At 39.8% G+C, this 12,590-nt stretch overlaps 1 protein-coding gene across 1 annotated transcript in view; it reads left to right on the forward strand.

Moving 5' to 3' along the window:
- Positions 1-12,590, forward strand: part of dnah9l (dynein, axonemal, heavy polypeptide 9 like) — a 353,637-nt gene that overhangs the window by 221,248 nt on the left and 119,799 nt on the right. Inside the window, 2 exon segments of the mRNA XM_059647649.1 lie at positions 2,692-2,834; positions 10,441-10,602. Of these exon segments, the coding sequence (XP_059503632.1) occupies positions 2,692-2,834; positions 10,441-10,602 (305 nt within the window).

Below are 12,590 nucleotides of genomic sequence, written 5' to 3' on the forward strand. Positions count from 1 at the left end.
GCAAACTGTGAACCTTACCATGTATCCATTCTAAGGCTTTTTGAGGTAAACCAGAAGTCAATGTTCTGCCATTGTTCCAACTTTCACTTTTAATTCTAAGATTATTAGTGTCAGAATCAAGCAGAGTCAGCATGGCGTTTTGAAAGGAAAATAGTGCTTGACTAAACTTACTGGAGTTGTTTGCAGAAGCCTCAATTAGACTGGATATAAAGAAACAAATAGATGTGTTATGTTTGAATCATAACATAAGAGCCAGCGATGTTTGTGGTAGTATATTGGCGTGGATAAGGATTGGTTAATGGGCAAGTTTAACAAGTAGGAATAAGGGTTTTATCTCAGATTGGCAACCTGTGACCAATGTGCTTCCACAGGGATCGGTGCTGAGACCACAGTTTAGAATACGTATTAATGACCTGAGAAAGGAAGTACTATGCTGAAGTTGGGTACGGCAGTACTGAATATGTTTTGCCACGTTTGCAGATGGGTCAAAAATAGGTGAAAAGGCAGGTTATGGAGGGATATAAACAACTTGCAGAGAGATGTTGATAGGTTCAGTAAGTGGGCAAACTGTCGGCAAATGGAGTATAATGTGGGAAAATGTGAAGATGCTCATTTTGGAAGAGAGAACAAAAGAACGGAACATTACTTAAATGGAGAATAAATTGTGCAAGAAGCTGCATCACAAAGGGCTTTGGGGATACTTGTGCACAAAACTAACACACAGGAAGGCTGATGGAATGTCGGCCCTTGTTTCAACGATTTGGTGTATAAAACTAGGGAAGTCTTACTATAACAGTATAAGGTACTGGTGAGGCTACATCTGGAGTACTGTGAGCATCTTTGGCCCTCTTATTTTAGGGAAGATATAATTTCATTGGAGGCAGTTCCAAGAAGGTTCTCCACGATGATCCTTGGTATGGAGGGATTGTCTTACGAGCAACTGTTAAACAGGTGGGACTCTATGCACTAGAATTTAAAAGCATGCAAGCTGATCTTATCGAAACATAATAGGATTCTTAAGGGCTTGACAGGGTGAATGCTGAGAGGATGTTTCCCCTCCATGGGAGAGCCTAGTACCAGAGGGCATCATCTTTGAATAATGGGTTATTAATTTAAGACTGAGATGAGAAATTTCTTCTGTCAGGGACTTGTGAATCTTTATAATTCTTTGCCACAGAGAGATATGGGGGTGGAATCCTTGTGTATATTTAAGCCTGAGATAGATCTTTGATCAGTAAGGGAATCGAGGGCTATAGGGAAAGGGCAGGAAATCACACAGAAGGAACGTCAGATCAGCCATGATCCTATTGAATGACTGAATAGACTTGAGGGGCTAAACAACCTGGTCCCTATTTCGGTCCCTATTTCTTATAATCTTGTGGACTGTGTAATCATAATGCTTACTTTATAAACAAGTCTCATCTGACTTTCTGAAATGAGGACCTCCTATTTTAAAAAAAGGTGATTCCAAGATGTCTCATAACTGTTCCTTTTTTATTCAATGTCAGTCAAATTTCACACAGTTTGGTGTGTACGTCTTGACAGCAATCATAAAGGGAAACATTTAGGATTTCATTAACCTTTGTACCAGACTGTAGAAGTGTGAGAATTAAAGGACACGACAAAAATTTCAGCAGTATTTATTTTGCTTTGTGAAGCAGTGATTCATCAAGGTTGGTGTAGCAACCATCTTCAGCTTTTGATCTGAATATGACCGATGTAAGACACTTTTTAAAGCAGAACTCCAAGAAAACTCTCCAGACACCAGAGGAGGGGCATTTCAACCAAAGGGAGAACAAAAAGAAAGTTTTTCAGAAATAGCTTCAGTTCTGTTGAAAGAGTGCAGACAATCTGCAAGTGCCACAGCCAAAGAACTAGTAAAGAGAAAGAAATGTTTACTCTACTTCCCAAACCCTGAACTGCTTACTGAGATCTCGGGTACAAGCAATGTCCTACTATTCAACTACATAACTATCATGCATGTTGAATTCTAGCTTCAAGTTTTTAGCCCCTTTGCCTCAGGCTAATCTTCAAGCCAAGTAACAGATCTGCAGCAATAATGGTCTGATCTGACTCTCATCTTTATGCCTATCTTCTTAACTAGTCCTACTCCTAACTTTTGTATTTTCAGCTAACTGTTTACTTGGTAATTTCCAACTATAGTTGTGCAATAAACTAACTTCTGATTTTGATTAAGAATAAAGCTTTGTTGTTTGTTTTTAAATTGGAACCATTTGGGTTAAATTGCATAACCTAAAAAAGGAGCTAAACAAGCCATAAAAATTTTAGTTCACGTTTCACACAATAGGTATGCTAATATGGTCATGACACTGGCTTCATGTAATAGTAATACACTTACTATGTATAATGCATCTAAAATAGTATATTAAATAATTTGAGTTGTATCCTATAGAGTATGTCTTCATTCAGTCAACACATTCAGTTAATTAGCCTGTAGTTTTGCCCACTACCACAAAATGTTTCTCCTCAAGTCAGAATGTAGCTTTTTTGCATAAATTCCATGGACAGATTTTCTGTTTAATTAATGGTTTATTTTTCTTCTCTATGGAATGACAATATTACTGGGTTTGCAAGTATTTGAATGCCTATAGTTTGAATCTATGTTTATATGGATAACGAAGGAAAATATTGCAGTAAAATTTTCATCACAAATGCACTGTTGTGTTTCAGGAGATATTCCAGATTTGTTCAATGATGATGAAGTGGACAGTATTATATCTACCATGAGAATGGAGCTACGAGGTCTTGGATTATTGGACACCAGAGAGAATTGCTGGCATTTCTTTATTGACCGAATTCGCCAACAGTTAAAGGTCATCCAGCATTATCCTTATTTCACTTAATCTATTAATAATAATGACATAGAGTATACTAATTTCCACTGCACCATTAACATTCATTTATTTCTATGCGAAAATAAGTTGTTTTGTGTTCCAATGTCAGCAATGTGTAGCATGAGAGCAGCTATGTATTTGAATTCTCAATTTAACAAAACGAGGGGTATCCTCTTGGGGCGGTTGTGGCGGGGGCGGGGTGTGAGGGATGTGTTGCAGGAAATGCGGGAGACGTGGTCAAGGATGTTCTCAACCACTGCAGGGGGAAAGTTGCGATCCTTGAAGAACGTGAAGAATGCTCCCAGGACGAGGCATTCCACTCCCGCAAAAATTCCATCCCCTGTTCCCAATTCCTCCGCCTCCGCCGCATCTGCTCCCAGGATGAGGCATTCCACTCCCGTACATCCCAGATGTCCACGTTCTTCAAGGGCCGCAGCTTTCCCCCCACAGTGGTCGAGAACGCCCCTGACCACGTGTCCCACATTTCCCACAACACATCCCTCACATCCCGCCCCCGCCACAACCGCCCCAAGAGGATCCCCCTCGTTTTCACATACCACCCCACCAACCTCCGGATACAACGTATCATCCTCCGACACTTCCACCATCTACAATCCGACCCCACGACCCACAACATTTTTCCATCCCCGCCCTTGTCTACCTTCCGGAGAGACCACTCTCTCTGTGACTCGCTTGCCCGCTCCACGCTCCCCTCCAACCCCACCACACCCGGCACCTTCCCCTGCAACCGCAGGAAGTGCTACACTTGCCCCCACACCTCCTCCCTCACCCCCATCCCAGGCCCCAAGATGACTTTCCATATTAAGCAGATGTTCATCTGCATATCTGCCAATGTGGTATACTGTACCCATTGTGGCTCCCTCTACGTTGGGGAAACCAAGCGGAGGCTTGGGGACCGCTTTGCAGAACACCACTGCTCGGTTCGCAATAAACAACTGCACCTCCCAGTCGCAAACCATTTTAACTCCCCCTCCCATTCCTCAGACGACATGTCCATCATGGGCCTCCTGCAGTGCCACAATGATGCCACCTGAAGGTTGCGGGAACAGCAACTCATACCCTGCAGCCCAATGGTATTAAAGAGGACTTCACAAGCTTCAAAATCTCCCCTTCCCCCACTGCATCCCAAAACCAGCCCAGCTTGTCCCCGCCTCCCTAACCTGTTCTTCCTCTCACCCATCCCTTCCTCCCACCTCAAGCCGCACCTCCATTTCCTACCTACTAACCTCATCCCACCTCCTTGACCTGTCCGTCTTCCCTGGACTGACCTATCCCCTCCCTACCTCCCCACCTATACTCTCCTCTCCACCTATCTTCTTTTCTCTCCATCTTTGGTCCACCTCCCCTTCTCTCCCTATTTATTCCAGAACCCTCTCCCCATCCCACTCTCTGATGAAGGGTCCAGGCCTGAAACGTCAGCTTTTGTGCTCCTGAGATGCTGCTTGGCCTGCAGTGTTCATACAGCTTCGCACTTCTTTCTGAAGCTGGTTCCTTGCAGGAAAGTTGCTTTTACAACTATAGACTTGCACCTCTGTGAATCAATAGCTAAAATAATCAAAAAAAAATTCAGAATCACCTTTTCAGCTGCAGTTGAGTCTATTCTGATCTCCCTATTGCTTAAACATTCTGTAAAATCTCTGGAACCCAACCCAGCCTTGACATCTGTTTTTTTAAAAAAATTCTATACAATTCCATCTTTGTGACAAAGCAAGTAGGCCATTATCTGTAAACTCTGAATATACACGAATTCTTCCCAATTTTCTATTACTATTTTATGTTCTAACATATCGGTGGCTAAAAACACCCCTTGATGAAGGGGACTTCTGCTTCTGAACTGTTTCTAAGAAGGTTTGGCACTTCCCTTGTGACTCTGTCCTCTTATTTGCCTGTTACATCTCCCTTGTACAGCTGTTTCTAGATTACTCCTTACAAACCACATGCTAACCATGCTTTCTACTTTGTGACCTTTTGCATAACCAAGTTATTTATCTTGAATTATTACTTGAATTTGAGCTGTACTTTCTTGCTCGCTAACTTGAACTGACTTCAGCTAATCAATCGTTCTGACCTCTTGTCTTTCCTCCTGGATATATAGTTGATTCTCATACTTGCTCAATGCACTAAGTGGCCATTGTTCAGTTATCTGATTATTCTGGCCGGTATAATACTTGGGAACCTATTTTAGACAGACAGCCCCAAGATGAGATTGCTTTTTCTTGTTCATCATGATCAGAAATGCATCAACATTTACCCCTTGAACTATCAGATTCATCTGTAACTCTCAGAATCCAAGGGCACTTGATGTACAATGTGCTTCATTATCACAACCTCTCACTTTCTCAATTTGGAAATTCTTATTGGAATACTATTAATTGTGAGAGATATGGCTTACAGTCCAATTTCCATTTTGTTTTATTTGAGTCTTCCCATTGTGTCCTGTAGTTTTACTCCAGCCTTTCCATTGCTTACGCCCTTGTCTCCTATAATAAACGCAGAAGCCACACCACACCAGGTTATAGTCCAACACATTTATTTAAAATCACAAGCTTTCAGAGTGTTGCTCCTTCGTCAGGTGATTTGCAATAAACTTGGACTATAAGCTGGTGTTGTATGACTTTTGACTTTGTCCACTTCAGTTTAACACCCTATCTCCACTTCATGGCTCCTGTAATAAACCATGTTGCCAAAATTGAAGTTTCCCACGCATGGTCTTACATGATATGTTAATGCTTTCCAAATTTTTATTGATGTATTGGCATTGTTGAACACTTTTTCACTGCTGGTTTGACCACAACAAGTTTTGAATTAAAGCAATGTATCAGAGTTACAAAACAAAAGAGTATGCCACTTATTGTATTTAACATGGCTTATGTAAAGTAATAAAAGTATCCAGCTTTCTCTTACACTCACAAATAGATTACAGAGTGGGAGACTATGGCCTAGTGGTATTATCACTAGACTATTAATCCAGGAACTCAGGTAATACTATGGGTGCTTGGGTTCGAATTCCATCGTGGCAGAAGGTGGGATTTGAATTCAATAACAATTTAGAATTAACACTATAATGATGACTGTGAAACTGCTGTCGATTGTCAGAAAAGCCCATTTGGTTCACTAGTGTCTTTCAGGGAAGGAAACTGCTGTCCTCACCTGGTCTGGCCGACATGTGACACCAGACCCACAGCAATGTAGCAACTTTCAGAGACAGTACGTTCCTGTTAGTGTGCAAGGCTAGTAGATGTAGAGAATGCTGGATGACAAGAGAAATTAAGCCTGTGGTCAAAATAAGGAAGGAGGCATGTGTCAGATTTGGACGTCAGTGATCAAGTGAATCCCTATAAGGACAATACGTGTACACTTCAAATCGAGAAGGCAAAAAGAGGACATGAGATAACTTTGGCTAAGAGAAGTAAGGGATTCTATCAGTACAGTAAGGGCAAAAGAGTAACTAAGGAGAGAGCAATGTGGATGTCTATGTACGGAACCACGGGAGATGGGTGAGAAACTAAATAAATGTTTTGTGCAACCATTTACTGTGGAGAAAGACAAGGAAGCTAGGATATTTTGGAAAATAAATAGTGATGTCTTGGAAAGAGTCCACGTCTCAGAACACATAAAGGTAGATAAATCCATAGGACCTGATGAGGTGTTTCCCAGAACTTTGTGGGAAGCAGGGAAAGGATTGCTGGGTCCCTTGCTGAGATATTTGTACCATTGACATATATGAGTGAGGTGCCAGAGCACTGCAGGTTGGCTAATATGGCACCATTATTTAAGAAAGGCTGTAAGGAAAATCCAGGGCATTATAGACTGGTGAACCTTACATTAGTGATGGATAAGTTGTTGGATGTGGGTTTTGAGGGACAGGATTTACAAGTATTTGGAAAGATAAGGACTAATTAGGGATAGTTAACATGGCTTCGTGCATGGAAAATCATGTTTCACTAACTTGATTGAGTTTTTTGAAGCTTTTTGACAAAGAAGATTAATGAAGGCAGAGTGTCTATATGGACTTCAGCAAAGTGTTTGGCAACATTCTGCATGGTAGACTAGTTAGTTAGATTACATCACATGGGATTCTGGGGAAGTTAGCCAATTGGATACAAGATTGGCTTGAGCCAAAGGGTAGTGATAGAGGTTCGCTTTTTGGACTGGAGACCTGTGACCAGCAGTGTGCCACAAGGGTTAGTGCTGGGTCCACTGCTTTTCATCATTTATTAATGATTCTGATGTGAATATAGGCATCATGGTGAGTAGGTTTATAGATGACATCGAAATAGGCGGTGTACTTGTTGGTGAAGAACATTGTCTCAGAGTACAAGAGGACCTTGATTAGATGGGTCAAGGTGTGGCAGATGGAGTTTAATTTAGATAAATGTGAGGTGCTGCATTTTGGTGAGGCGAACAAGGACGGGGCTTACACACTTAATGATAGGGCTCTGGGAAGTGTTCTAAGCAAAGAGACCTAGTGGTGTGGGTGCATAGTTCCTTGAAAGTGGAATTGCAGGTGGACAGGGTGGTGAAAAAAGCATTTGACACACTTGCCTTCATCACTCAGAACATTGAGTACAGGAGTTGGGACGTCATTTTGTGGCTGTGCAAGACATTGGTGATGCCACTTTTGGAATACTGCATATAATTCTGGCCTCCCTGCTATAGGAAGGATGTTGTTAAACTTGAAAGGGTTCAGAAAAGATTTACAAGGATGTTGCTGGGATTGGAGGGCTTGATTTATAGGGAGAGGCTGAATAGGTAGGTTTTTCTCCCCCTAGAGTGTCAGAAGCTGAGGGCTGACCTTACAGAGATTTATAAAATCATCAGGGGCATGGGTAGAGTGAATAGCCAAGGTCTTATTCCTAGGTTGGGGGCATCCGAAACGAGGGGGAATAGGTTTATGGTGAGAGGGAAAAGGCGGGTGCATGTGTGGAAGAGGAAGTGGTTGAGGCTGGTAGAATTTGAGCATTTAAGAGACATCTGGATGGGTATATGAATAGGAAGGGTTGGCAAATAGAATGCTGGCAAATAGAACTAGATCAAATTGGGGTTTCTATTCAGCAAGTTGAACCAAAAGGTTTGTTTCCATGCCGTATACCTATGCAGTTAGGGATAGGCAATAATTGTCAGCAATGCCAACACCCATGGATGAATAATCTTAAAAATCCTCTGTCTAGTTATTTGGTCTTGAAGACTACACTTATTTCTGGCTGATTGGGATGTTCCTCCAGAGTAGGTAGTTTAAATGGTAATAATCTTAATGGCTAATTTCTTTATATTTCTGGAGGCAGCAACCACTAGGTTGAGTTCTTTAATATCTGTCTGCAGCACATAAACAGTCATCAGCACACTTGTTTTAAAGCTTGCAAGTTGAATGGAGAAAGAGAAAGAGGGAACCCATGCAGGTATTGCTTCTACAGCACTGCTTATGCATGTGACCTGCAGCCAAAATAGTTAAACACAAGAAGACTGGCTTATCACATAATTTTCTCCTTCCAAATGCCCAGTGACTCTCATATGCTCATGGCTAATAAATTTCCAATGTCTGGCTAAAAAGATCAGAATACATCTGGGCACACCTGTTTAATACCAGAGCCCCGTTATCCAAGTGTTTCTATAAAGACTTGCTGCCTACCACTTGTGAATTCAGGCATTGGTTGAGATGCTTTGATAATGCTTTGGTAGGAGATGGTCACCTTTCGCCTTCCTTCAAGTTAATCGTTCCCACTGACATACAGGTTTTAAGGTGACTTAAGAATATAGAATGTACAGTGATGCAAATGTTTAGCTATTTCTGAAACTGTTATTTCAAGAGATCGGAATGTGGCTTCAGCTACTTATTTTAAAAGAATCAATTGTTTTTTCTGGCAAGTAGATTCAAGAATTATTTTTGAAATAAAGCATGATCTCACTGTGGCGTAAGACTGATGTACCTTCTCCAGCAGGCCAAGTGAAATAGAAACTACAGCAACTGTGGTTGATACTAGCAGAACTCTTAAAGTCAGAACCAAAGCCTTCAACCAGGTGCCATCCATTCTCCTCAGCAACCTCAAAGTGCTGAACAAACCTGCAGACATTCCTACTAACTCAGCAATAGCTAGTAGAAAACAATGAAAATCTAACCTGAAATATTAAGAATGAATGGAGAATTCACGTTAAAAATGATACTGGCTGCTGTAATCAAATCAGCATTTGATGTTATGATCTGGCTCCTCTGCTTTCTGCCAATGCATGCTGCCATCATACTAATATTACAACCAAAATAACCTCCAGCAAGGCCTGTACCACTAACGACAAAGAACTTATGGAAACAGCACTCGAGGAACACAATGGGTCTGGCAGAATCTGTTGAGAGTGAAACGGAGGTCCACTGACTAGTCATAAGAACAGTTCTGACAAACAATAACTGGACTCAAAACGTTAACTCTTTTTCTCAACAGATGCCGCTGGAATTGCTGTGTTTCTCCAGCACTCTGTTTTTGTATTAGCACCAGAAATGTGATTATGCAGCGTGGATGCCATTTTGGACCGAGGTGGTACTGAGCTATGGATGGTAACGGAGTTGAGTTTATGCAGCTAACTTAAATGAGTAATCTATGACTAACTGATTTTACAATATAATTTTGAATCTAATATTGTATTTGTTGCTGCATAGAATCCCAAAACAAACAAATCAATATTCACATCCACAACACAAACAATATCACAATTTCCCTCAGCTTTTTCAACTACTTAATGTAGTGTTTGAGGAGGAGAACAATTTTGCATCTTTGAAAATTTAAAACCCAGATGTTTCCCATTACATTTCTCTCTGCAATGTTTGCTGTCTCAATGACTGCTTTATTACAGAACTGGAATTGAATTCAAGACAACTTAAAAATCCTAAGGGCATCTTTATATTAAGCTTACCATCAGCCTATTTTCCGTTATGAATGGTGGCAGTTTCCACAGGGGATCATCCATTCATCTGTTGTAACTTTATTGCAAAGGGCCCACAACCCCAGAAAAAACTAAATAAATATTATTTTTCCTAGAATTCCTACAGTTCTTTCTCAAAGTTATGGGCAATGGTGCAACATACTACAAAAGCAGCTCTTCCTTCCTGTAGTTTATACCTGTAGAGCTGGCCTATTAATATGGCAGTTGTACGGAATATCATTTTTAGTCCTGTTTCATTAATATTATCATTGATGTCTCTCTTCTCTGCATATTTCACCCAAGCCTCTTTACCATGGAAGAAACTCTTCTTCTAACCAATTGAATGCCTGGGACTAGTGGTGGGCTTGTGGAATTCATTGCCACGGAGTGCAGTGGAGGCCGGGACGTTAGATGCCTTCAAGGCAGAGATCGACAAATTCTTGATCTCAGAAGGAATCAAGGGCTACGGGGAGAGTGCAGGGAAGTGGAGTTGAAATGCCCATCAGCCATGATTTAAATGGCGGAGTGGACTCGATGGGCCGAATGGCCTTACTTCCATTCCTATGTCTTATGGTCTTATGGACTACAACCCAAAAAAATTAAAGCAACTTTCTCTTGCACATAATTTTGATCGTAAACATGTATTTTTCAGGTTGTTCTGTGCTTTTCTCCTGTGGGCTTTGTTCTTCGGATGAGAGCAAGGAAGTTTCCAGCTGTAGTGAACTGCACAGCCATTGATTGGTTTCATCCATGGCCTCAAACAGCACTGGAATCTGTAAGCCAGAGTTGTATTGAAAAAATTGATGGACTGGAGGTAAAATTCATATAGTTTGTGCCTTATGTCATGCAACATAGTTTTTGCTGCCTGGCATCTACAGAATTATTTAATCATGAAATTAAAAATTGATTTTCCCCCTAACAAACCATGTTGACCCAATAAATGATAGATAAACTGATATTTCATTCCCGAAGGCAAACATGTAGAACATTTCATTGCTGTTCTAAATTGTCATGAATTGATGTCATTAGAAATTTTTGGGTACAAACTTCCAATGATGCATTTACCAGTACTTAATCATATTTTATTTTCAAATGGTTTTACATATTTTTCAAAACAGTACAGACCACTTAAAAACATTTATAAAAACAACTCCAATCAACCAACAGTTTCACTAGTGAAAAGGATTTTTGTAGTAGTGCTATAATAACCACTTCATGATCTTTCCTGATAAAGTAGAAAAAATAGTAAGTTAGTCTACTGCATGTTACAGAGCCTTATACTGAAATATTGCAGTTATTAATTCCACTGTAAATGAAGCTCTTGTATCCAAAACAAAATTCTCATACAAAGATGGCATCTCTGGATGTTTTTTTTTGCCTGTAGTTAATTTTTGATATAGCTTCATTTCTTATAAATGCGAGTAACTGTAATCCTACAAATCTTAGTATCTAACTGGAAGAACAGTTGTATTACACATGGAATTTCGAGTGCAACCTCTGAAAATCCTTTGCACAGTGTATGTTACTTGCTTTAAACGCATAGTTCAAAACCTTTTAATTTTCTTTCAATTACATATTCATGCATTTACAGATCCCAAAAATCATCTTTTGTTTTTATATATCAATTATGCACCACGCAGTTTTATGCAATTTTATTAAATGTTTTATTAACATTCCTAAGAAATTCAGAAACCAGTTTTATTCAGTGAAGCTGCGTGTTTGTTAACTTTATTTGCATTCCTATATGGTAATATAAATTTATTGCTTGCCAGGCTTAAATTGACCCCATATTTTTTAATAAGTTAAGAAGAATGACAGTTAATTTATCTAAAATGGGAGTATATTGTCCCAGAACGTATTGGACCTGAAGGCATGTTTTAAAGAGTTTTTTAAACACTTATGATACAGTGTGCATTAGTGTGAAAACTGAGTTTAGAATATCCCATTAATGACGCAATGATCGGTTACCAATGGAAATAAATAATTCATGATGAAGGAAATTACTCTAATTAGCAAGCAGTTCTAGTCCTTTGATAAAACCCAGCTCTAATTCCGTGAAGGGCAGGAAGTGCTGTCATCAGTCAGCCCTGAAAAGATTAGCATCTATTATGAATGAGGTTAGGCACCCTAGTGAAGCCATGTGTGTCCTGGAGACAAACTTAATATGTTCAAAAACGGGGCACAGTTAGTCTCACCAACACACCATGACTCCTGCTGAGCCATTGTGTATAGGTACATGCACATAGCCACAGTCTGATCATTCTTTTCCTGTCCATCATTCTGACAACTGTGAAAATATATTTTCCATGCAAAGTAGAAATGGGGCAAAAAGTATTTGTATAAACAGCATGACATGTCAAAGAATTTGTTTGATTCTTCGAATGAGATCTTTGAAATGCAGCTTATTATTCTCAAAGTATTATGTGTTTTTAGTATTGGAGTGAAGAATATTGATATCCAGTAAACTATGTTCCATATAATTTTTCTTCAACTAGATGAATAATTTATATTTTTACTATTATTTATAATCTACTCTAGCCAGTTAGTGTAATTTTCGTGTTCGGTTTGTGAGAGTGTATGAGCCAAAATAAAGTTCTATAGTTTTGATTTGCTTGATAGATTCCATCTCTGAAATGCTAAACCTTTTAAAGTGATTTGTTAGTTTGTCGTGTTTTGATAATACAGGCTAGATGTTTGCTACTACAGCATTAGATCACAAGACACCTATCATAACAGTAATACCTTTCTTTTGCATTCAGAATTAAGGATTAAATAAATGTAAATGCATGTCAAATCATTTCA

Source organism: Stegostoma tigrinum, chromosome 7 (genome assembly GCF_030684315.1).
Source record: "Stegostoma tigrinum isolate sSteTig4 chromosome 7, sSteTig4.hap1, whole genome shotgun sequence".
Taxonomy (NCBI): domain Eukaryota; kingdom Metazoa; phylum Chordata; class Chondrichthyes; order Orectolobiformes; family Stegostomatidae; genus Stegostoma; species Stegostoma tigrinum.